This window comes from Dryas octopetala, chromosome 1 (genome assembly GCF_963921425.1).
Source record: "Dryas octopetala chromosome 1, drDryOcto1.1, whole genome shotgun sequence".
Classification (NCBI taxonomy): domain Eukaryota; kingdom Viridiplantae; phylum Streptophyta; class Magnoliopsida; order Rosales; family Rosaceae; genus Dryas; species Dryas octopetala.
Window position 1 is genome coordinate 29348349 of NC_141366.1, and position 27821 is coordinate 29376169.

Here is a 27821-nt window from a genome sequence, read left to right on the forward strand (position 1 = left end):
TTGTTTTCTTGCATGATAAATCAAATGCTTTTGAAAATTTCTGTGCAATTTGTGCTAGGATCCAAAATGAGAAAAATATGAAAATTTCTTGTTGTTAGGATTAGAAGTGATCATGGTGGTGAATTTGAAAATAATCAGTTTATTGCTTATTGTAATACTCATGGTATTGCATAAGAGTTTGTTATTGCAGGTACACCTCAGCAGAATGAGATTGTAGAAAGAAAGAATAGAGTTTTACTTGATATATCCAGGATTATGTTGAATAGCAAGAATCTTGCTAGTCATTGTTGGGCTGAGGCAATGAACACCACGTATTACATTGTCAATATAGTTTACCTTGGATATGGATCTAATAAGACACCCTATGAACTCTGGAAGGGTAGGAAACCGAATGTCAAGTACTTTCGAGTGTTTGGTTGCACGTGTTACATTTTAAGGGATAGAGAAGAATTGCATAAGTTTGAACCTAGGAGTGATGTTGGCATCTTTCTTGGGTATTCTTTGAATAGCCGAACTTATAGAGTCTTCAATAAGAGAACTTGTGCACTCATGGAGTCTATTAACGTTTTGTTTGATGATGTCTCAAGTTCCCATGTTATAAGAGATGACCATACTGCTTCCTTTCTTCTTGAGAAAGGAAGTGATGAGTCTAAGGAGGAGGAGGTCTCAAATGTTGATGGAGATAAAGAAACAAGTTTCCATGACGGTCTTAGTGTGTCTAAAGGACCCTCAAATAAGGTTCAAAAGAATTACTCAACCACTGTCATCATTGGTGAGTTAGATGATAAAATAGTCACTACAAGTTCTAAGAAAGTTGAGGAGGAGATCACACACATGTGTTATGTGTCTAAGATAGAACCCAAAAACGTAGGAGAAGCCTTAACTAATAGTAACTAGGTTTTAGCCATACAAGAAGAGTTGAATCAGTTCATTAGGAATGATATGTGGTATCTAGTGCCAAGATCATCTCATGTGAATGTGATCGGCACTAAATTGATTTTTAAGAATAAGACCAATGAGTTTGGGGAAGTGGTTCGAAACAAGGCTAGTCTTGTAGCTCAATATGGTCCCTTAATAAGGTATGTTGGCAATATGGTCTCATAAGCCAAATGTAGCCATAACAACTCAAGAACAAACATTTGCTTTCATCAATGATGTTAGTGTAATTTAATACATCAAACAGTATTGAAAGTATTCTGAATGTGAAAAAAAATGTAATTTTCTTTATTAAAAATCTTGTTGGATAAATGAGAGAATTACAAATCAAGATCCTACCTAACCCCATCAATGAAACTGAAAACAGAAATCTCACCTAATGCAATCAGCAAAGCTAAGAGCAAATTTTGCAAAAAGAAAAACAAAATAAATGAAGGTAATGAAACAGAATCTCTACTTTCCTTGCTACAAAATGAAATCAACCAACTCTTTAAGTTTTTCCACTTGAGCCTCCATCAAGGATTTGACAGCCTCAAAAGCTCGGAACTTCCCTTCATTCGAAGCAATCCTTGACTATCTGAGTTTTTGGTCTAGTTGGTCCTGATCATTTATGGATCCGTTTATGCTTCTTATTTGCTTTTGAAGGAAACATTTCCGAGCTTCAAGAAGTTCTCGCTCTTGACGAATCCGCATTTCTGTCGTGGTGATACAAAGTTCTTCAACTGTCAAATCCTCAAGTCTTTTTGAAAGGCCTACCGATTGTGTGATGAAAGTATCTTTAACATCTAATCACTCTTTGTTGCGATGAATAAGGGCATGAATATGCTCAAGGTCGACATCGTCATCAGGCTTAATTGTCGCAGCATGAGCAGAAAGCTCCTTAGTGATCTCAAAGACTTTGTCAATAACTTCAAAAAGCCATTTAAAATGATTTTTGGCCGACTCCAACTACCTGAATTAGGGATTTCAAAACTTCAAGTGAGCTAGAAATGTCCTTCTGATGGGCCAATAGTTTTGCTGGCGTCTTGTAACAGGAGAGCAGATTAAACATGATTTCTACTTCACTTGCTATGAAGCATGTCTTGTAGGAAGCATATATCCCTACAGACTTGGGGATAAAGGTTTAGCCACAACAATTGCAAGATTAGCCGTTTCATTTGAAGAGCTGGACTCAACTCAAGGTAGGAAATTCCTTTTTCCTGTCAATGACACGAGTCCTATTTAAGGCCTCATAAATCTCCCACACATTTATTTTCAAATACGGTGTGTAAGTTCTCACCCACCATGTACAATCTTCGTGACAAAAAGAGCGCGAGATTTGAAATAGGGCCGATGTGTCGCTTCTAAAAAGTGATCTTTGAGCTATTGTCATGTCCACAAGGCTACATTGTTCTCTTTCTAGAACACTAAAAAAAGTTCCTTCAAAGGGACACTCTGGTCAAAGCCAAACTACCATGCAACTCTATTCGAATAATACGGCTCTAGCCAAGCATTTTCACTTTCTCTTACAGGTAGTAATGTGTGGCACATGCAAATCAAAATCTCAAGTTTGTCTTCAAGTAGGCTATTGTCGTGCATAAAAGTACCTGCTTGTCGATCGTCCCAAGCACAAGCCCGATAATTTTTAGGTTTCTAAAATTGATTCGAGCGTGATCCATTTCCAGATTTCTTGCTTCAATGTCAGCATATCTCTATAGATAAGGGTAACGCTCAAGATAAGCACTGTCGGGTTTCCATTTGTATAAATGGAGAAAGTATTCACCCAGCCAGTCAATAACGTAGTGAAATGGAAAACAAGCATGAGATTTACCAAGACCCCTACAGTCAATTGCAATTTCCCCAAGATCGTGATGGATGTAGCCTAAGACAGCCAGTGCAAGAGAGGCTTTGATTCCTTCCGCCATTACATATGTCATGTAGAAGGTTTCTGGCCTTATTTTTAGGCTTTTGGAGGGTAGTACAAATCTTCTAAGCTAAAATGCTAGAATGCAGCACAAAATCTCTTTTTAGAGACATTTCACGGCACTGGTTGCTTTTCATCATATTTGTTGTCGTTCGGGTCATGGAGATTATTCCCTTGATAAAAATGGGCAAACCATTGCTCTAAATCCACATAACCTCCCCCGTAAGAAATACACAAGTCATAATGGATTCTCAAGAGTTCACCAATGGTAGAGAGATACTTTGCATCCCCTCATAAATTCATATACGTTCTCAAAGATAAATTCTTCAAATGGAACCCCTAAAATTGACAAGCCACCAATCACCTTGAGGTCTTGTAAAAAAATGCTCATCTCATCAGCTACGTGGTAGAAAGTATTGGCCAAAGGTCCTCAAAATTTGCAAAATGCTCATAGAACGTTAGGGTAATAATTATAGGAGAAGCGATAGATGCCAATGGCACCAAATATCCCTGATTTTTTCAACATGTCCCCAAAATCTCTTAATGACGCCAATGGCACCAAATATCCCCGATTTTTCCAACATGTCCCCAAAATCTGTTAATATAAGGACAATCCATGTTGAAATACAGGCATTGCTGGTGACTCGGCCCCTGCTGTTGAGATATGTGCCCTAATCTTTCTTATCTTTCAACATCTTGTATAGTATTGGATAATTCATCCATGCACTCAAAAGTGTTTAAATTAATTTATCGGGTCAAGTCCAAACACCTCGAATTTTTTTTAAAAAAAAATCTCAAGTTCGTAGGCAATCGCGAAAAAACTTTATAAATCTCTAAGCATCAAACATTTAACTGAAATTCCAAGAATTTCACCTAATTATTTCTTTCAATAAGCCTTTCACTTGTTGGAAATCCAAACACTCAAAAAATCATCCATTGGTTTCATGACAATTGGAATAAAAGGGTATTCCCTTGTAAAAAAGAATCGTAATTAAGAGAGATTATCCATGTTGAATGGGTCGTACCCAAAATAATAAAACTTGATTCCTTAAATGAGTAGAGTGAAATTACGTTGGGTAATATTTGATATTATGTATTTACCATTACAAAATTTGTTCAACAACTAGGTTTTTTCTAGTGAGGTTTTAATGAGGCAGCATTATGCACGTTCAACACCATATCAATGATCCAAAGAACGTTGTACTTTTTTTTTCCTTCACTTAGGTTTTTCTCCCATTGGGTTTTCTTAGCAAGACTTTAATAAGCCAACTTTTATTGTATGGTGGACATCCAAAGGAAAGTGTTGTAAATATATAGATTGTGGATGACCACCATGATCATCCATAACCTTCACCATTTAAGTATTTTGTAACCTATGTAGTTATGGGCGTGTAATTTATGCCGTAAGAGCACGTTTACTTACTCGTAATCAAAATGAGCATAAATTGGAATCATAGTGATGAGTAATCAGAGTGAATAGGAATCAGAGTCAGACATTTTCATTAACATGTTTACTAATTGTCAAGAATCAGAATAAGAAACAACATGATTTCTAAACACATGTTTACTTATTTGCATGAATTGAAATCAAAACCAGTTTGATTACTAAAATGTTCTTATACAAATTTAAATATGTTTTAGGAATACTCACAATTTTTAAAATGTCTAAAAATAAAGTTTGCCTCAAATATATATATATATATATATATCAATCTAAAAAATCCTAAATGAAAAATTTTCAAAAAAAAAAAAAAAAGGAAAATAATGATCTAACCTGTTGAAAGGAAGCAGCTGTGGAGTCCGCTGAGGCAACCTTCTTGTTTGAAGAGGTGAGCATATGACATTGGGCATAGGGTTTTGGGGTTTTATTTGGTTGAAGGCAATTTTGGATTTAAAAAAAAAAGGTGAGGGTAGTTTTGGCATGAAAAAATCTATTCATATTTCTTCTTCTCTAATTTAGACCCCCCTATGAAATTCAATTGCTCCAAGATAAGGAATTCAATTCCTTATTTTATGTGGGCCTCACACACTTTCTCATTTCAATATGTACCTGTAAGTAAACAAAAAAATCAGAATGAGAATGACTACCAAATGTAAGTAAACATATGCATGAGAATTACTCTCATTCTTTCCATTCCGATTACGGATAAGTAAACATACCCTAAAAGCTTTTTTACACTTTGCACACCTGAATTTTAAGGCCAATCTTATTTTAACACCTAAAAAGAAAATTGAGTCAATTTACCATCTGAATTTAAAATTTGTTGCAATATGCAGCCTCCATCCAATTCTGTTACTATTTCTGTTAAAATTAAGGGCATATTAGTCTTTTCAACTCAATTTTATATTTTAGAAAAAAAAAAATCAGAAACCCCACCCAACTCCAACTCTGCCTTCCTCCCTCCACACAGCAATTGGATACCCCGTATTTTTTCAAGTTTTATTTTAAAAAGTACTTTAAAGATTTTGGAAATTGATTTGAGATATAAAAGGTTTTGGGTTAATTTTTTTAATTTTTATTTTAAATTAGTTTGACCTAAAGTTGACTTTTTGTTCTGTTGAACTTTTGACTTCAAGTTTGGGCATATTGGAGAGGTCTCGAATTCACGAGTGCGTCGACCTAAACAATTCATAGATCGGAGTTACGGTTTAACAATTACGGACTGTAAAATTGCACTTAAAGGTTTTAAAAACCCATTTTTTCAAAAAATCTCCCATTTTTTTTCTTTTTTTTAATTAGAACTTTTTTTTAATAATGCGAACGGTTTGTAGATCAGACTTATGGTTTAACAGTTACGAATCGTGCAAGTGAGGGGCAATTTTACAAAATTGCACTTAAAGGTTTTAAAAACTCATCTTTTCAGAAAATCTCCCATCTCTATTTTTTTCAAGAAAATTAAGTTTTTTTCTCAAACAAACTTGATTTTTGAAATCCTCCAATTCTAAAACTACATCGAAATTCCCTTCCAAACAAAATCAACAACTAGTCCACATAAACATTTTTATCATTCAAGTAACCAGAATATTCAGAAAAACTTCTATAAAACATGTAAGGTAGAGAAAAATATTAAGTATGATATCACGCCAAAATAGACAATAACATATTAACCCAAATCTTCCATTGACATTCATGTAAACTATTCGTCTCTTGGCCATGAAACAAAAATCACATCAAATTAGTAACTGGGAAACTAGCTATTAGTCATAACTTAAAAAAAATAAGCTCACTACATCTCGTGCATATGCACGAGCAGACATATAAACTTGCCACTTCCCGTGAAGAGTGATCTTGATGCACGAGCAGGCAGGAATGCTCGCCATTTCCCGTGCAAAGCGAATCGATGCACGAGCAGACAAGAATGCTACTTATCCATAAAACCACTGAAAATACAACTCTTTCATAAATCTTTTTAATTACTATTGTTCCCAAATAACGAAAACTGCTCAGTCGAAATCATTTCCATAAACTATCTATCTTTTTTCTAAAACAAGTTTCTCAAACCATTAACTGTAGCATAAATCATTTGAATCATAAATAAATAGATATAAAGTTCATTAAAATATTTTCATGCAACTATCCATATGAAAATCATGCAATGCCATCATGAACTTAAATCCTGATTTCCTTAAATCTTTTGAAAACAAAGTCCAACTCATAATTCATCAATATTAATAAAACTTAAGATAACAAATAGGAATTTAATCATAAAATTCATTAAAACAATTTTAAAACAAAAATCCACTCACAATTCATCAATATTAATAAAACTTAAGATACAAATAGAAATATAATCATGAAATTCATTAAAAGACTTTCAAAACAAAAATCCACTCACTTTAATTGTCTGTATCCCTCAAATCGTAACTCTGATTGACGCACGGTTCACATCTATGGTCTTGTGGGTTCGAGACCTTTTCAAGGAGCCTCAAAGTAAAAAACGAAAGCCCATTAAAACAAAAGGTCAATGTTTGGGTCAAACTAATTTTAAAACAAAATTTAAAATTAACCCAAAATTTTTGTTTCTCAAATAAATTTCCAAAATGTTTAGAATAATTTTTAAAATAAAACTTGAAAAAATACGGGGTCTCACAGCAACCCATCCCCGACCACCCATTCCCCCCACCCCACCAAGCCTTCCTCTCTTTCTCTTCCTTTCGTTCTCTCTCTCTTTCTTTGTTAATCATTTTAACTTGTACGAAATAATATATTCCAAAATCTGATAGTCTTCATGCAGCAAGCCAGCAACCTGTGATATACGAAATCCAATGGTCTTTCCTAGATCTAAAACATCAGGCTTGTGATTTGTGAGGAAATGCAATCCAACTAGGCAAAGAACAATTGTCAATTTTTTCAACGGTGACTCCGTTGAGCAAAGTTCCTGGAAGAAAGATTGAAGGCAATAATTGACAAATAAAATATATGCCGCATATTTTAGTGAGGGTAATAATTGACTATATATGCCAAAAGATTGAAGGTAGCTAGGTCTCCACTGTGTTGGCCTCTCTGTATGTGCTTCCACTATGTTGCAAAGAGAGAGAGAGAGAAAGAAAGAGAGAGAGAGAGAGAGAGAGAGAGAGAGAGAGAGAGAGAGAGAGAGAGAGAAAAAGAGGAAGGGCTAGTGGGGTGGGGGGAATGGGTGGTCGGAGATGGGTTGCTATGTGGAGGGAGGGAGGCAGAGTTAGGGTGGGGTGTTTTGAATTGTTTTTTCTAAAATATAAAATTGAGTTGAAAAGATTAATATGTCCTTAATTTTAATGAAAATAGTAACATAATTAGATGGAGGCTGCACATTACAATAAATTTTAAATTTAAGTGGTAAATTGACACAATTTTTTTTTTAGATGGTAAAATGAGATTAGCCTTAAAGTTCACGTAGACAAAGTGTAAAAAAACCTACCCTAAATACTTTGTTGTAATTTCTTATAACTCCTCCTACATTTCTAAGCCTATAAATATAATTAAGAATCCATTGTATGAAAAGGATAAGCAATTTTTGAGAATGACTTTCATTGTCATTTTAGTTTTTATTTTCGTAGTTTTACAACATATATATTAAAACGCCCTTTTTCAAAGTTTGTAATGTAAAAAAAAAAAAAATAATCCATGTCCAAAAATGATTTCAAACCGACCAAGGTTTTAGACTTTTAGTCAAGTTTTCCGTAAATTAGATTTCTGGAAAATAATTAATTTAAGAATTTTATTTTGATATCTATAATCTATATAATTCCTTTCCTATATAATAATACTTCATTGGAACACAAGTTACACAACCCAGAAAGATTCTCCCACGTGGCAGGAAGCCCACCAATTTGGAGAAAACGTCCAGGTAGGTAGATTTTAGAAGATTGAATTTTCAGAAAAGCAACCAATAAAAAAAATAAAAGAATCTAAATTTGATTTTGAGTCCTAAAGCGTTTTGTGTGGAGTATTTTGGACCTTAAGTTTTTGTCTGGTCGATGTTCACACTTCACACACCTTCAAAATCTCCCAGATTCTCTCACTCACCTTACTTGCACCAAAACACCTTCTTTGTTCCTCAGCTTCCACTGTTTTATATTTCATGAATCTTTGACTAGAATTGCTGTTCTCCAGTTTTCTTGGATACCCTTTAGCGGATTCTTAGTATTCCTTTGTGGGTATATCTTAGTTTCTTGGATTACAGGCTTTACAGCTATAAAGATTGGTTTTTGAGAATAATTCTGATCTGGTATTCGTAGAAAGGTGGTTTGAGCTTTAGCTTTTGAGAAAGAGAGAGAGGATGGTAGGGGCTTTATCTGTGGTGGGTGCATCAGTGGTGGACTCTCATACCTGTTCATGTTTGTGTTTGGATGCACTGCCTACAACTGCTATGAATCTCAAGAGTGGTGGAGACTTGGTTTCGCAAAGATCAACGGGAAAGAAGCATTTGGTGAAACCAGGTTCCTTGGAGTTGAGCAGTTCATTCATTGATTCTGGTCATGACAGGCGGCTCTCAATGAAAGCTCTTCCGGGTGTTTTCAGTAACAATAGGAGTATGAGGAAACGAAAGATCCGGAGGTTCATGATTGTTAACGAACTGGCTGGGCAATATGAAGACAGTTTTGAGGATGTTAAGACGGTGAGAAAATTTCTCCACTATTGTGATTTTGGATGAACTCTATGTTAGAAATTTAATAAGATTCATATTTTATATGTTCAACTCTCTTATTTACATAACATGATGTACTTGTTGCTTGTTTTATGTCTGAAGGACCCTTAGTTAAATATTGTATCAAATCTGTTTAGATAGTTGACATAGGCATTAGGTAAGTTCCCATGGGTGTTTTATAAAACTTCTTAAAATTCAATATCTACCTATTACTATGTTAGAGCATCCACACCTTCCCTTTTGGTCCATTGCGCAGTTGATTTTGAATGTCGAATATAAGATTAACCAGTTGGGAACTGGGAAGGTGACCATATGTGTTACTTTTTGTGCACAATACTGATTGATGCCTCTGGACATTTCAAAGTGAGCTTTTTATTTTCTAAAATATGTTTAACCTTCAATAGAAAAGTAGAGTATTATTCACATCCATTATAACTCAAAACTTGTTAGTTTCATGACTGAATATTTTGGCTATTGAGCATAGTGATTACACCATAATTTTGCAATGGCTCATGTTCTTGAGCTAGCAAACAAGAAGCTCAATGGAGAAGAAAATTGCATTGATTGGTGAATGAATCAGTCATTAGCTTAGATGTCCAATGTAAATTGCAATTTCCTCTTGATATCTGTTTCTAAAGGTGAGAGTGAACGGCTCATCATTTTTTATAGAAATTACTGTATGATGGGCACATAATTATTTTACAGTTAGGTGACCCTTAATGATTTATGAGAAGATGACCCATGAGTGATGAATAGGAAGATTGAACTAAATAGATATAGGAAGTCTTTTGTTAGACATGTAAACCCAAACAACTTTGAAGCAATTGACCAGTTGGTAATTTGCTGTGTATCTTATTCACTTCTCACAGGATGTACATTATTCCCATTAAACTAATTTTAAGCATACAGTATACATTTCCACATGTACTAGAAAGTTGGAACAGATTTGCGGTATGTTGTTTCGTACAACGGTTGTTAAATTTTCATAGAGTGTGGCTGCTTCTGGTTTCTGGATTACCATTTGCAAATCAATTTAAAGTAGACATGAACCTATCATGCATGTTATATGAACCATTCATTTAACTTCTGAGTTCTTTAATCTATATGTCTTTTCCCCTCTTCACTCTTGTTTTTCCAATCTTTATTTGAAAGGATTGTGTCAATGATAAATTGTTTTATAATGATAGAAGAAACTTTTCATGTTCCAAGCCCTTCTTTATTGAATCTCAGCTGTTTATGTTTTCTCTTTGCACTATCAAGCAATTTTATCTAAGTCGTGTATGTAACAGTCAATAAAAAATTGCAGTACGTAACAATTTTCTAGCATTGAAACTGATATAACATGAACCTACTAATCAGATGCGCATTGGCTGTTATTTCCAGATCTAGAATAGCAGCATTTTTGCTGATTTGTGTAGTTAGTATATGTTGCCATTCTCACGTTCTCTTTCTACAAACTGTTTGGGGATACATTAAATCATGCAATCCTGCTAAGATTTCTTGTAACTGACTATTATAAAGGAATATATATTAGAATCTTTATATTCTTCCATATTCTTGCTCTTTTGTATACATACAAAAACACATACATACATGCACACACAAATTCACTAACACAATTATCTCCTTCTAATTTAGCTTACTTTAATTTCTCTGCCTGCAGCAATTACTCAACTATTTTACGTACAAGGCTGTGAGGACTGTTATGAGCCAGCTTTATGAGATGAACCCAACACAATATAGGTGGTTTTATGAGTAAGTGAGACCATTAGACCATTTGTTGTAAATGGCTTCAACCTCGTATTTTATTAACTTTTTATATTATTATTCGAACAATGTTGTTTGTTTGTACAAATGGTTGAGATTGTGATTGTAGGTTATCCAGGATAGGAAGTTTTCCATATTCTGAACATTCTGAAATGGACCATGTATATTCACCCAAAGACAACTGTCAAATTTAGTGACCTCATGATGTTCTTGGCAGTCTAAGTTGATCAGTTTACTAATCCAAGAGTTTAGAAAATGAATCTAGATACTCTGTCTTAATAAGAAAATTTTAAACCCTAAGTATGAACTTCTTGATACAAACATTGCCTTTCAGCCTTTGGTTCCAATATTAGTTTGAGTTAAATTACAGGGCTTAATTTGAGGTATCTTATTAATATTTATATGTAATAGGAAGCAGAATTGTCCTGTTGTAAATCCAAGTTTCATCTTCAGCATTTATTAGAAATCAACTATGTTTCAATTCTTTACTGTGAGAACTGTTTATCTAAACCCTGCTTCCTTCTATTGGGACAGCTTTGTTGCATCACACAAGCCTGGAGATGGGAAGCGATTCATCCGCAGCCTTGGGAAGGTAGTCTTTGAAATCTTTTATTCTTTTTCTGGTTACAAAAATCTTTTATTTTTGGTTGCTTAGAACTCATAAGAGGGAAAAAAAATTGTGTGACCGTAACACCGCGTGGCGGTTTGACCAATCTACTCAAATATAACACGTGTACAATTTTAAGGGTCTTGCTTAGAGTTTAGGGTTTTAGATATTAATGATTGTGCACATGTTATAATTTGAATGAATTGGTTAGACTGCCCCGTGGTGTTACGGTCACATGGGAAAATTTCTCCATAAGAAGGCATGCATCTTGATTTTATTTTTTCTTTTCTTTTCATGGTTTCAGATCATAATTATATCGGATATTAAAAGCAAAAGTTCCACCAAACCATTAAAGCACAAGACTCTAGTTCCATACATATATTTTCTGTCCCCTTGATGTTTTGAAATTTTGATAAACAAAAGGATTGTTAACGAACATATAGATATTTTCAAAATGAATGCTTGGATGTTATGAATATGTTTTTTACTACTTGAAATACTACTTGCCAATTGACAGGAGAAGCATGATCTTGCTGAGAGAGTAATGGTCACACGGCTTCACCTCTATAGTAAATGGGTCAAGGTAAGCAATTTTAAAACTTCTTGCGAGCTTTTTCTTCGACATGGAAAACCTTAGAAAAGTGAGATCTATTTTTCTTGGATGCTCTTTGATGCAGAAATGTGATCATGCTGAAATATATAAAGAAATCTCTGATGAGAACTTGGAGTTGATGCGTGAACGGCTTAATGAGACTGTAATATGGCCTTCGGATGACACAAACACAGAGAAGATTGGCTAACAGGTTGTAACTTCATCATAGGGTTGACTTTTTCCCACTTTGTTGTTCCTCGTCTTAGATATTTTTCTCTATATACCAGTTTGGTTCTCCAGACTGTCATTTGTATTATTTTCCACCAACTAACTAATAAGTGGCATAATATTGTGTTCTGTAAATTGTATATAAATTTCCTCCACCATTTTATATTAGCTTCCAAGGATACAAGCTAATATTCCTTGAAGCATATGAATGTGATCAAAACTATAGTAGAGCTATTGTCCTGCTAGTTCAAAGTGATTTTAAGCATGTATGGATCTGAATCTCATTAAAGGTCCTTGAAGCCGCTGGTTCTATATGCTCAAGTCACTAATTATGCAACTTTTGAAAACAGTGTGAAATTTGGTACATTAGAATTAGAAATTATATACAAACTTTTGCTCAATATTACAATGCCATACATCTATTAACATCTCTATAAGTTTCTCCGTAAATTAATAACATAGCTTCATTTTATGCTGGCGTGGGTAAATCAAGAAAAATTTGAAAAATTAACCCAAATTTAAGTTAATTAACCTTTTTTTTAAGATTTTTAGAAATTTAACCCGCGAATAGTGCTCGAGCTCCCCTTGAGAAGTGCTCGAACACTCTTCAAGCACTACTCGATAGGGTTCGAGAACTACTAGGGGGGGGGTTCGAGCACTTTTCGAGTAGAGCTCGAGTCTACTTGAGGGTCAAAAGTTTTAGAATTTTAAAATGGTTAAACATGTTTAATGGAAACCAAAATCCGTTAGTTTTCCAAATTTTAGCTAAATAAATCACAATCCTATGATATTTTACAAATATTAAAGCAACTTAAAAACATAACACTAAACAATTAAAAATTGTTCAAACCCTGAACCTTGTCCAAACAATAATAATAATAATAATAATAATTATTATTATTATTATTATTATTATTATTATTATTATTATTATTATAATGAGAAGATCAACCAAATATTTCCATGCGAGAACCCATGTTTCCTTGGGTTGGGCTGCATCTTGAGAACATGGATTGATGGGTGGAACTAGAATTCTCACAATGGTACAAAATTCTAAGCCACTAGATTAGCAACAAGAAAACTGAATTCATAATTTTTTTTGGCATTAGAGTATTTTGTACCATAATTATACTGTTTTCTTTAAATTATCATTCTTTCAATTAAAGCCACAAATAATTATATCAGAATGTATGGTCTTCATTTGTATACTATCTGGTAAGTTGAATGTATGGTCTTGAATTTGAATACCATTATCTCGTAAGTTTTGGAATAACTAGTTTCCTCAAAATATATTATTTTGAATAGATTGAAAATAAAATGTCTAAATGAGAAATTCAAGAGAAATTACTACACTATATTCAAATAAAATAATTGAAAATAATTGCAAAAGGATATAATTGAACAGGGAGAGAAAAGTATAAAGTACATACTAGTACACTACATAGGACCAAGGAGTAAAATTTCGGTTTCGAGGAAATTTTAGCGGAAATTTCGATTAAAATTTCGATTTCGACAAAATTAGACAAAAACGACGGAAATTTTGAATGAAACTTTATTATATGTTTATTTAAGATATTATCTACTACATTGATAAAAAATATTAAAGAAACCAAATTATATAGTAGGTTTCAAGTAATATAAGGTGAATATAATTTGCGCTGAAAACAAATATTGTTAAAGAAATAAGTTACTAATTAATACTTATATAACTAACACCTCAAATTTATTTATATTACAATATTAAATCATGAATTAAATAAATATTCAATAAAATAAATATAATGTGTGTTGGAAGTAAATACTATTATAAAAATTGTTTATTACTTAACAATTACATAAAAATGACCTATTTTTAAAGGATATAAATGTATTAGGGTTTAAAAACAATTAAACGAAACCCAAAATCTTTTTTTTTCTTTCCAATTGTCCAAAAATCCCAAACTCTAATCAATTCTAAACTTTCTTTTTTTTGTACTTTTTTTTCTTTCCTTCATTTTCTTTCACCGTGACTCACACTGCTTACTAAGGAAAGTTATATTGTGTAATTGAATCAGTAAACAAGTCTGGTGATGCATTTATTACCATGGTAGATCTTTTTGGGGATAATATCTTAGAAATAGTGGTAAAAATAGTTATACGGGATACAACCTCTGCTAGTAAGACTTAAACTAGAAATGCCTTTTGAGTTGTTTGGTGATGAGGTAAGAACTCTGATTTATTGCCCCTCAAATTTCTATGCAGACTTTGTGAGACACTTATTTATGTTGAAGTGCTTGGGCCCCATTTGAAAAAGATTGATTTTAAATTTCTTTGATGTCGCCAAGTGCGAAGCTCTTGAGTTAAGCTCACTTAAGCTCACTCACTTCTCTTTCTCTTTTATCATATTTTTTTCTTTTGTTGCCCTAAAAGTCAAACTACTCAGTCTGCTACTTTCTTCCCAGCCTCCCAGTACTCCCCTAGCTTCTCTCATTTCTCTCACAGACACGGAGACACCACCCTACCCCGTGGTTCTCTCTCTCTCTCTCTCTCTCTCTCTCTCTCTCTCTCTCTCGGCATCTCCATCATAAGCCCACCCTCACCCTCATCTCTTTCTCCCTCATCTCACCCCAAGGAGTGTTGGCTAGGTAGTTTCCGGCGAGTGGGGGATGCGCCGGTGGTCTTGGGCCTTGGAAGGTGAAGTCGGGAAGGTGAAGAGTGAAGTGAAGTAATGGGGAGGCTAGGAGAGAGAAAACACAGAAGTGCAGATCTGCTTTTGAAAACGAAATTTCACCGAAATTTTGCCAAAATTTCGACAATATCTCGCGAAAAGAAGACGCGCACAGACGTAAAAAGGTAGCGAAATTTCGCGAAATTTCAGCGAAATAATCGAAAGATTGACGAAAAAATTATGGAGTTTAGATAAAATTTCCCCTTCCTCAAAAAACGAAATTTTCGGCGAAATTTCGAAATTTTCTTCCTTGCATTGGACAAGCATAATTGCTAGTTTATTAATTATGATTCTGATAAATTTCACCCAAAAAAGAAATTGAGACCTTGTGAAATAGAAGTCATACTGGACACCAAAGTAAATTGTAAAATTTTAGATCACATCTCATGTGATAATATTTCATTTGTTCGTATCCAAGTCATTCATAAACTCAATTATTTCTAACCAAATTACTACCACGCACCTGCAGTCAAAAATATTGTGGATTTTGCATAAATAATGTATCGGACATTGGCATTTTAGGTATTTACCCCCCAAGGGCATTATAAAATTTTGAAGCTGCAGAAGCAAGCTTCTGGAACACAACCAGCTCTGCCTCAATGTCAGAGCTTCATTGCCCGATACCCTCATCACGGAGCTTCCACAAGGCCATCGATGTAACAACATGCCACCAATATATCGGTCTCTTTATACATTTGGAACTAAAAGATTGTAGCTGTATACAGCATTTTACAAATCTGACAAATGATACAACAGTATTTGACAGCCAATGTAATGTGAGTCAGATGGTACACTAAGTTACATAACTACATCGATCATATGATACATGGTAGAGAAGGTTTGAAAAGAGAAAAAAACACAAAACGTGGAGCAAAAAGTATAAATAAAAAATGAGATCTTTTAAGGTAACCTGTTTAGGAGTACCCGCAAAATTAGAAAGTTTCCACACCGCTCTGACTGGGAAAAAAATGAAAGCAATGTGTTACACCTGCAAAAGGATAAATAACAATGTAAACAGAAATTTGGCTAATTAAAACTGAAATTCATAACTTAGTAAGCAACTTAAAAGGATATTAGCTTCTCATGGAAAGTAGTGGTAGCCATTATTCTCAGAAGATAGAAATTATGACAGAATATATCATGGTGGGTTATATGTATGTACAGCATAAAAATTACTTTAATAAGCTAGATAACATTACTGGACGAAGATATACAGTCTCCAGCATTGCTGCAGGTAAAACAGCCTTATTAATTTTTCCTTCCATAGAACTCTTGATACATTAGTACACATATCATAGTTATTGCATTAATCTTACCATACAAGACATTTAACATGGCTTTCAAATGAAATAGGAATAATTTTGTGTTAAAAACAACACATACAAAAAATTCTCATTTTGAGTTGTGATAAATTGGTAAAAACAAAATTTTAACAAATTAAAGTCATTGTAATAGAAGCTTACCATGTGGTTGTAAGCCACAATTGAAAGGATGAGCATACAATGAGGTCAAAACTAGTACAACTGCATCAGTAGTCCTTGGCCAGTGGTTCAAGGATATGAAAATCATGTCAAGCCATCACCGAAGGTCATAAATTGTGCAAGTGCCGATCGTACGCGAAGCTGTGCCACATAATGAATCAGATAAGATTTACAGATGATCAGAAACAATGGATAAATAACGAATTTGAAATATACGATAACAACCTTAACATCTAAGCAAGGATCATTGGCCATGCTCTTTATTTGAGAAACTATGCCAGCATCATGAAGTTTTACAAGCCGGCTAAATGCACCAGGACTTGATGGAAAAGTAAGATTCACAATGGCCCAGACAGTAGCTGTACGTAACTGGCTTTCATTACTCTGCAAAAACTTGAGAATAAAAGATTGGGTCCCATTGTCTGCATGTCGAATGAGTTGATCCATAACTGCTTCCTTGTGAATTTCATTCCCACTTGCGACATTGCTGAGCACATACATTCCCTATATAAAAATATTTCAAAAACCTATTAATAAATAATTCATAACAACAAGAAAACCAACGATAACTACTGTAAAAAAAAGGATAGTCAAAGACCTCTACACCCACTCCTTTCTTCTACATAGTTATATCTTGTTACTTTAATCATGAGAAAGTAAACACCTGGTTGCAACAATACTTATACCCCTCAAAATCGAACATATGGATATTGAAAATACAGAGTACAGGCCAGGTCTCATAGTTAATACAAGGTAGCAATTCAAACTTATTTTTGCTGCTGATTGATGTGCAACTAATATAAGGGTTGAACATTGCCTATTCCAAGTTTCCACTACAGCACCTATTTAACATTTTGTTTCTAGGCATCATTTAAACCAGATACAAGCATCACCCACCTCCCACCCTCTGCAACACTTGTACCAAAATTTATCCCTCCATCATCGTAAAAAATTATGCATGTTCACTACAAGTTCCTAGATCCTTTGTATCTTATTGTATATTATATGATAAAATAATTTACAAATAATAGAGGAAAATATATAACGTACCCAATTGCTTCGTATCTAAGACTTCAAATCATGGTTTAAATTGATAAATTTTCAAAACTATATGAGCTACATAATAACTAACAAATGTGTATAACACATTGTGAAGAGATTCTCAGAAAAAGTGTCCTGTGAACCTTTGGCAGTTGTGAGGGTTCGTAATGAGGATTCTAAGGAAAAGTGTGTCCTGAACCTTTGGCAGTTGTGACTGTTCATCATCACATGCTCCAAACCCTGAGCTATGGATGAAAGTTTTCCAAGGACATGTCAACTTGGTAAAGAATTGCAAGTAATTTGGAAACAAGATGTAAGAAGTAGCAACTACACCTTTCTAAAATTATAGTTCTCAATAAGGTTTTAGGAAATACCATGTATTAATTTCATTTTTACAGCAACTTCCATTTAATTTAAAGTTTAATTAGAATTATACAGATCTAGATTAATTATGTTTGAAGGTTTAAAACAACTTTTTTTTTTTCTTTTCTTTTTAGTTTGAAGGCTAGATTCATGTGTACTCAAGAAAGAAGATGGAAGGCGTCTTCTAAGTTCAAGGAAGAAGATGGATTAGCCATAAGGGAAAACTTATCCCACTAATCCCACTATTTTTGGGGGGATTGGAAGGATATGTTTCTCCTTTTGATTAATCCCACTACTCCCACCATTTTTGGGGGGATTGGAAAGATATGTTTCTCCTTATGATTAATTCATCTTCTTCCTTCAAGTTAGAAGTTTATTCCTTACATACATATGAATCTAGCAATTTATCCTATCCAATTCTAGGCATCAAATGAGGCCTAAGGAAACAAGGATGACTACTACCAACAACCAACAAGAAGATTTGACCATCAACAAGTCTCCTGTGATGACCATTATTGGAAACACAACAGAATAATGAAGAAGCACCAACGATAAAGAAAGATGTCATAGATGAACAAAGAGCTAGATCTTTGACAGGAAAAAACAATGACAAAAACCACTCTGCACAATAATATGACAACACATATATATAGGGTAATTTTTTTAGCCAAAAATCTAGCATGTTATGTTGTCAGACTCTCAATCTAGCACCACAAATTCAAACAAGAGTCCATCAAATCAGTGATCAAGATTCAATCTAGCAAGAGAAAAATTCCACATTTAGGCTTATTTGTGGGATCCCTAATAGGGCCCACTCCATATAATATTTCAATAATCCAAACCATCTATTTTTTAAGTCTATATTCAAAGATCGTCCTTACAAAAAATTAAGCAAATCGAAAACTATTAAGCTATCAAAATTTGATCAAATAAATAGACGAACAAAATATTTTCGATAAACACTTGAAATGGTAATCATTTAATCAACGGTTAAATGGTTTCTGATTAACCTAATTTTTTGCAAGCATGATCCTTCAATGGAGACCATAAAAGTAGACGGTTTCGATTATCAAAATACAATGTAGAGTGGGCCCCATGAGGAATCCTACAAATAAGCCTAAATGTGGGATCTCACACCTGAAGCTCTCTGTATATATATATATATACAGGCCCCTTCAAGTGTGGGATCCCACATTTAAGCTTATTTGTGGGATCTGACGAATGGGCCAACTCCATGTAATTTTTCAACAATTCGAACCGTGTAACTTTGAACAAACAAATAGACGGTTTTGTCAAAAATATTTAGTTCGTCTATTTGTTTGATCAAAGTTTGATAAACAAATGATTTCCGATTTGGCTAATTTTTTGCAAGAATGATCTTTGAATAGAAACCTAAAGAATAGGCGATTCAGATCGTTGAAATACTATATAGAGTAAGCCCTATGAGGGATCCCACAAATAAAATTATTTGTGGGATCCAACATTGGAAGAGGCCTGTATATATATATATATAGATAGATAGATACATGCATAGACATTTATATAGATAATAGAATCCTTATCTAAAGTGGATGGTCCAATTTTTAAAAAAATAAGAGACGACAGTGTTGGAGTCCACCCCCAATGTAGTTCAATGATTTGAACCGTCCATTTTTTAGGTCCTTTTAAGAATCATTCTTGCAAAAATCTGTCAAATCATAATTCATCTAGAAACTTAAAGAAACAAACTTTAATTTATATGAGTAGAAGCAGGTGCAGAGCCAGGACTTAAAATTTGGGTGGGCTAAACTTTTAAAAGTGTAGGACTATGATAAATGGGCGAAATCAGAAAAGAGAATTGGGCTTAAGATGGAGGCTGAAGTGGGCAGGAGATGGAGATTAAGGTGGGCTAAGATCATTTAAACTATAAAAATACAAAGTAGAAATAAAAAAAAATTTGGGACACCTGGGCTAGGTTAGCCAACTAATGGCTACGCCCCTGAGTAGAAGTATCAATAACCAAACAAACTTCAACACCAAACTGGATTTTAAGAAAATCAGAAACTATCAATTAAGGATCACGCAAACCACACCTAAGCAACCAATTTAAGGAAACAAGGATGACTACTACCAACAGCCAACTATAGGATTTGACAATCAACAAGTCTCCTGCAATGACCATGATAGGAAACACAACAGAATAATGAAGAAACACTAACAATATAGAAAGATGTCATAGATGAACAATGAGCTAGATGTCTAATGCGAAAACCGATGAAAACAAAAACTCCGAGAAAACCGATGAACAATGTTTTCTAGCCAAATATCTAGCATGATATGTTGCCAGGCTCAATCTAGCACCACATATTCAAACAAGAGTCCATCTACTCAGTCGTCCAGATTCAATCTGGCAAGAGAACATTTCCATATATATATATATATAAATTTACATTTATATAGATAATAGAGTCCTCTAAAGTGGATGATCCACTTTTTAAGGTAAGAGACGACATTTTTGGGGTCCACCCCGCAATGTAGTTCAATGATTTGAACCATCCATTGTTTAGGTCCATTTTTAGATTCATTCTTGCAAAAATCCGTCAAATCGAATATCATTTAGAAACATGTTGAAAATCATCATTTCATTGTTCAAAGAGACACCATGTTTGTCTATTAATTTCATTACAATTAGATAACTAAATGGTTTTTTCCAAGGATGATCCTTGAATGAGGTAAAGATGGATGATTTGGATAATGAAATATTTCAATACTAGTTTAGTAACAATAATGTTGTATTATATTAATACAATAGGATTATATTTTTTTTTTTTCTAGTTGTTTCGTGAAAATATATTCACAATATTAGTTTCACTCTGTTTTCTATTAGTCATTACTGAAAATTTACTAAAATAATGAAAACCGAGAAAACTAAATTATCTAAAACTTTGGTAATTAATTTAATTTTTGAGAATCGAAAATTTAGATTTGGTATATGATAAATCCCTTTAAAAACTGAAAATTAAGAAAAGATACCGACCGAAACACACCCCAAGTTTTGCCACTAAACTTTTACCACAACACTCAATAAATCACTTTCATGTGGATTTTGAGTGGCCATTTTATATGTTCGCATATCTATATGAACAGTACAATTTAAGAATGACAGCCATGAAAATGAACTATTCCCGAACAAGGATCCATCCCTTAGTACATTGATAACTCCAGCTGCCCATGATGGCCCTGTTTAGGATGATAAATTGGTGCAGCAGTAGCTACATGACACAGAAATATAGATTCCCAATTTTATTTTAACAGAGGACTAAATAACAAAGGAACTTCCTCATAATTGTATTTCTTTTAGTTGATAACACCCTTCCCACACATTAAATATAAATACATACTTTTAATTCATCTCATGCATAATCCCTACACATAGTAATCAGCAACCAAAATAATGTGCAATATTTTGATATATCCAACTCCACAGCTCATGAAAAGCATTTTATGCACAAATTATGTTAAATCTATTTTTTTATTTCAAGATTTATTGTATATCAGGAAGCAAGTTTATTGAAGACCTTTTCAGCATCCAAGTAAAATGGTAATGCTGAACTAATTCTTGCACTAACCACATTAGACCATCATGTTCACTTCCAGATTAGGTAATGTAGGCATGCCGCCTGATTTTTAACCATAACCTTTCACCTAATTATAATCCATATCCAAAATGGAGATGATGTTACTTTAGCTAAAGCATCTAGCTGCTCCCTTACCAATGAAAAGCAACTAATTGGTCATGAAGAACAAAACATCTTTATCAATAACCCATTAATCAAAACATGGCAGTCCATATTATCCCTGCTTAAACAAACCAATTAATTACACTATGGGATAATTCAGTTTTAGCGATATGAAACACACCAAATGCAAAATCCAGGTAAGGTATATTATCAATAAATTTGCAATCAACATTTAGAACTGCAATGTCTGCATGTCACCAGAGGTCCCCATTAGACCAATATGACTATTTTAAGTTATCAATATATAAGAAAGACTTCTAACCTGTATCCAGATTTCATCTTTTGAAGCACTCTGCAACTGCCTTCCAACAGCATCTAATATTATACCATCTTCAGCAAACACAAGCTCAACAGACTTTATACATCCATCGACAAGATTGCGAACAAGTGCCAGAGCCTGCTCTTGGACGAAAGGCTCAGGGTCTGCAGGTGCAAATACATTTAAGCAATAAGTTCATAAATAAACCATTACCATAGTAAGATATTTTTTAAGGAAAAACTTTTGAAGTGCTACTGATAAACTATCACATTACCACATATTACACTTGCTAATGAGGAAGCTGTGAGTTCCATGAAGATCCCTTGTTTACACATATTGTCTGCAAGGAACACCAAGTTCCTCAAAGCCCATAAAGCATTTAACCTTACAGTTGAATCCATTGATTTTGATAACTGAACAAGCTGTTTCACACCTCCGCACTGTACAACTAGTGACCTACGCATGGTAAAATCAACTGCAACATTTCCAATAGCACTGAGAGCTGCAACCTGAAAAACAAAGCATTGAAGGGAAATTTTCTATAAATTACCTACATTTTTCTAATAAAAAATGAGAAGGTAACAAAGTCAATTCTGGTGGATAAGCACAAAATATTACAGGGAAGAGAAATTCTAATCCAAACTTTAACCGTATGTATCTTGATGACATGAATTATGTTTTTACTGAGTGAATAATACTTGGTTGAAATAGGAATTGACTGAAAATATGGATTTCTTTCAGTAACCTAGGGCCTTTAATGAAAAAAAGCAAATGTATCTCACATTTTTCAGCTTCTAAAAAAAGAACTGATTTTAAAGGACAGTTTTGTATTTTGATAAATTCCCCAAATAAGGACAGTTAATCTTCATGACCATAAAGTATGAAATAAATGACTGCAAATCTTAAAATGTTTTCAAAGACATTATTTATATGCAGACACAACCAACAAGGGTGATCAACAAAAGAGCATTCAGTCCCAAAAAAAAAAGTGTAATAATAATCTATTGCAACATCTAGTAATCAGGAGCCCGCTAAAGCAAAACTAATTACAGTTGAATTCAGTCCGGAAAGCCTTATTTCTGAGTTTTCTTTTTTAATGAGTAAACTTGATCACGTAGTTGAATGAACTAATGGATTATCCCATCAATGTGCTCATCCCTATTATTGTTTGACCCTCTCAATACATATTCAGGCTTGAGACACCAAATAATAGACTAAGGCAAACTCAACTCTACTAGGCCTTATGTCCAATTGATTGGTGATAAGGCCACAAGAAGCTCAAGGAAAAAGGCAAGGTTAAAGAACACACAATTGTATAATTCTGGGTTTACTTTAGATTAGATCCTGATTGGTATCTTTCCAGGGCTGTTATGATATTGAGTTATTTTTCTGTTTTTAAAACCCTAAGTCCACCTACTCTTGAAAAGTGAAAAAAAATCCATCGAGTAATTAGTTCTCCCTTCTCCAGTACCGTTGATAGCCCTAGAACATCCCCCAGAGTCCATCCTTTTCCATCCAAAACAAACCCTTGGGCCCTAACCAGACCTCCATCCTTGTCATGTGTCAATTGGTGTTGGCTACATTTAATCTCTATAACCATTCAACGCAATCTGAGTCCATAATCTCCACAAAAACTTTGATAATTATGTCCTTCATTACTTCTACCTATGCATGCCAGCCCTTTTCACCCCTTCAGAGAGTAAAACTACTCTTTACACCTGATTATTAGGATGCAATCACAGAAGAAGGTAGAATTACATCATTTTGAATATTTACTTTATTCACCAAAACTAGTAAGCGTATGATTCAACTCTTAGTTGTTGACAGCTGACATAGAAACATGATCATTAGTGATAAGCAAGCATATACCTGGACAGAAGTAGAAGGATCATCTAATAGCTGAACCAAGGGAGGGACAATCATTTCATTCATAAAATTACCTGCACACAAATTCTGAATGACATTTTTTCAGAACACATCTATGCATGTAATAAGATTATAAATACCATTAACTAAGACACATATTGCAAACCTTGATTGATCGAGAGACACATCTTAAGCAAATGCAAGCTGCAGTACGTACGTCGGAACTATCATGAGTTAGCGCATCAGATACCAAGTTCAATGCCTAAATTCAGGAATATATCAGAAGTTGCAAACTGGTTGGAATTTGACAAACATAAGCATGCAAAACTAAATGAATAGAAAAGAGAATATTATTAGCCATACAATAATAACTGTAGGGCATAAGTTAATGTATCCTATGAAGCAACAGACCTGCAATGACAGGAATCTAGATCTGCAGCTCTCCAACTTTGAGCATAGATCAGCCAGTGCCAGCAATATTCCTTGGAAACGTTTGGGATGCAACTGACTTTTTTGCAAGTGGTTGTAAAGTTTATCAATAGCATTTGCCTCAAATGCTAATTTCTGTAGATCCGCTTTTTGTGAAATTAAACTAGAAAATGCAAAGGGAGCTTCATCTCCGACTTGACCAGGATCATCATGAAGTTCAAGTAACAGATGCACCAACTTGGTTTTGATGCCTATATCTTGCAAATAGCAAGCAGAAGCGTTCCTTATGACAATCAAGCACATAGAGGCCAATAATCTTGTACGGGGATACCTATCCTTTGTTAATTCTATTACAGAACTCAAAGCTCTTCCACTTTCAGATCCCACAAACTCTGAAACAGCTTCAACGTTGTTCTTCATAATTGTGGCTAAGGACTCTAAACTATTATCTCTCTGACTTAGAGAACCTTCAAGAAGGCTAATTAGCTTCTTTAAAACCCCAGCATGACACAGTGCCTTCTGCTCTGCAGTAGTCTCGCAAGAATGTATGACTATACTTGCACCAAGTCCGGTAACATTTTCATTCTCACTATTCAATAATGAAAGAAGAAATTCCATGTTTTTATCCTTAAGGAAATCACACTTTGGAGTCAGTTTTGATTGATAAATCATTCTTAAGGAACGTGCACCGGCATCCACAACCTACAGAACAAATAAAACCATCCAGATGGCATTTAAAATAAGCAGGGAGGAAAAGGTACTCATGGATGCAGGACATATTACAAACAAGGGTTGATTCTGCAATTAACCCGAGAAGAATAATTAGAGCAAAATCAGAGTACTAAGTGCTACTCTTGCATGATACATTCTGTAAAAGAATAGATGAGCATGTCAAAAGAGCATGTCAAAAAATCTTTCATAAATATTAAAATTTCGGTCAAGAAAGGGAGGGCAACAGATTTTCTTCACCTTTATCCACCCCTGTGGCTGCAATAGATAAGAAATAATCATTCATAGGGAAAAAAAATGCCATATAGGTGAAGTACAGAGAGAGATTCATAAAGTGCAGCCAATTTGAAAATGGAATGTCCAGTGGCGTGTTACTCTAATTGTTCAATCTTTTGTAATATGTAGAGGTACACTATATTAATGTGAACTTTATTGAGCATCAGGTATTCATATCAATCAAAACACATACCTGATGCCTTGACATGGATAAACTATAATTCAGGATTGTGGAATTCCACAATTCTCTCTATTAATATACTTTTTTACCCAACTTCAAATCAAACTGCCAAATCAGGAGAATGATTTCTGTCATCAAGATATATAGGATCTTTCATATGGGAGTTACTCCTACAATCCTAATAATTTACAGTTATGCCTTTTTTCTTATAACTTCAGCAGACAAGCATAAACCTATACCCATTCATTGAAATCATTAATATCATTTCTAGATAATTACTTTCTTGGAGTTTTTAATATTGGCTGTTCTGCAAGAGGACAAAAAATATTTTTCTTTTTATTCCTTCCACAAAAGTCATCCAAAGCTCTTTGATTGTTCTTGTAAAGTTTTCTTAATCAAAACAAAGGCCCTTGAGATCATCCTTTTGGCATTTGCCTGCAATTATCTGGAAACAAATGGAATATATCAGAGCTTAGGTTTCTTGTTTTTCAAGGTCGGTTCATACTACGAAAAAGTGAAATAATACTATACTAAAGCCAGTCTTGGATACGTTTCTTAGAAATTTTCTTATTCGAATCTTTCCTTGTGAATAAAAAGAAAACTTTTTTATTGCAAATACTGTACCCTGTCACGTGTGTGTATTCCCACCACATCTTATCCTTCCTCCAATGGCTTTACTTGGATAATTGGAGGTGCATGGGAAAAATTTAGAATATCAAATTAACTATTATATCAATAAAATGTTAAAATATATACTTGTTTTGAGGGGCAGTTAAGAGTGTAAATGGACACATCTTAGCAACCCAAACAGGAATTTTGGGTTGCTTAGTAGTACACATCTTCGTACATAAAATATACAGCATGCACCAAAATTATATATGTATAGTATTTTCTATTGTTATATGTGCTGTATGTACTTTATGTACTTATCTATGTGTATATATTCCATGTTGTTCTTTGAACATATAGCCAAATCCCAATCCCACCCCAGCTCTAATCACTTTAGTGAGAGTCGAAGTGCCCATGTAAATTACTAATTTATTACAAATTTTTCCCACTACCTCTCAAATTCAAAGCTTGTAAGCATAATAGTAACTATAAATTTTTTAAATAATAAATCCTAAGATTAGATTCTAAAAACAATTCATTGATTCAAACCTAATATTTGCACAGTCCCAGAACCAAAGGCATAACCTGGGTACATTTAACATCATCTAAGACGCATCGCATCCATCTTTGTGATAATACGAATTAATTGCGACACCAGATACAAATGGTAAGCCTTTGATTGAAAAGTGAACCAGAGGCACTAATCCATCATATTGAAGACAATTCTCCCCAACCCGATTTGATTTCTCAATAGCTTAGAAATGACTGTTAATATAGTACGAGGAGTGATAATTTATGCATACGGCAAAATGCCTCACTGAGTATTACAGATAGAATACAGTTAGTTTACCATAATACTAGTGTCTCTTTTGCAGGAACCATAATCCTAATGTTCAACATAAAGCTGAGAATTTCCATTCTTCGTACCTGCATTTCTGGTAAATTCTACTTTGGGCTAAGTTAGAAACTCAAGCCAAGAACACCGACGTCACAAGACACCTTGAGAAAGTAACACAATCAAAATGGCAATTGAAATCACATCCTAGTACCAATTTATCCATCTTTGTTGAGTAATTCACATTTTTAAAACCTGAAGTAACAAAGCGATGATAATTCATTTCCTTTGCCTCTTTCCCACATTTTTCGGCAACCAAACATAAATTACAACCCATTGCGCGATCAAATCAAAGGGTTCTCATCGAACTAAACAAATTAGAGAGCCATGCCTAGAAAAGCAAAACATGCATGAAATTGAAATGATTTCACATTGTCGATCAAATACTTGAGAAGCGAAAAGAACATGCATCAATTCAACATAATTACCTACCTTCTCGTCAGGATGCGATAGAAGGCAGAAGAGGTTAGGAAACGCGCCGGCATCGAGAACGGCTCGAACACCGGCGTCGAAGCCGCAAGCGAAGCTTCCGAGGGCAGCGGCTGACTGAACAAGGAGATGAGAATCGTGATGGGCTTGGGGTTGGGCCTGGTGGGCCTGGACCTGGGCCTTAGAGGCGAGGATGGCGGCGACGGCGGGGACCAAGCCGAGCTTGATGAAGGAGAGCTTCTTGGTGCGGTTGCCGATGATGCGGTTCTTGAGCTCGCGGAGAGCCTTGATCTGGACTTCGGAGTCGGGCGTGATCAGCCGGGTCAGGAGGTCCGAGTGGGCCCCGCTGGTGGTTGTTGAAGAGGCGGCTGAGGCCGAGGCCGAGACCGAGACCGAGGCGGAGGCTGAGGTGGGCATAGTCTCCGTGAAGCCGATTGGGTGTCATGCAATGGCCAGCAAGCTCCACGGAAGAAGAGCTGTGGAGAGAAAATTGGGTGACTTTTCGAGAAACCAGAAAGAGGTAGAAATTATTTGGTTTTTACTTTTTAACAAAGTCCAATGGTGACACAATAATTCATGTCTTAATTGTGTCTTAATAATATGTAATTTTATGTCA

General features: G+C 34.5%; 2 protein-coding genes across 4 annotated transcripts; one reads left to right on the top strand and one right to left on the bottom strand.

Annotated features, from left to right (window-relative positions):
- The first annotated feature begins 8336 nt into the window (after positions 1-8336).
- RBCX2 (Chaperonin-like RbcX protein) lies at positions 8337-12473 on the top strand. Its single transcript, XM_086229070.1, has 5 exons — positions 8337-8937; positions 10631-10722; positions 11269-11326; positions 11859-11924; positions 12019-12473. The coding sequence occupies exons 1-5, from the start codon at positions 8599-8601 to the stop codon at positions 12139-12141; spliced, it is 678 nt and encodes a 225-aa protein (XP_086085196.1). The 5' UTR covers positions 8337-8598; the 3' UTR covers positions 12142-12473.
- A 2885-nt stretch (positions 12474-15358) lies between these two features.
- Positions 15359-27711, bottom strand: LOC147299591 (ARM repeat superfamily protein). 3 transcript variants are annotated; one of them, XM_086245800.1, is made up of 10 exons: positions 27209-27711; positions 25056-25073; positions 24069-24788; positions 23824-23919; positions 23661-23744; positions 22066-22300; positions 21795-21955; positions 16575-16853; positions 16332-16490; positions 15359-15825 (listed from the first exon to the last, which is right to left on the bottom strand). In XM_086245800.1, the coding sequence occupies exons 1-9, from the start codon at positions 27620-27622 to the stop codon at positions 16434-16436; spliced, it is 2064 nt and encodes a 687-aa protein (XP_086101926.1). In that variant the 5' UTR covers positions 27623-27711; the 3' UTR covers positions 15359-15825; positions 16332-16433. The 3 variants fall into 3 exon arrangements, with proteins under 3 accessions (XP_086101926.1, XP_086101918.1, XP_086101930.1); XM_086245792.1 differs by having other exon boundaries at positions 15360-15856; XM_086245804.1 differs by lacking the exon at positions 25056-25073 and having other exon boundaries at positions 15361-15856.
- Positions 27712-27821: the final 110 nt, after the last annotated feature.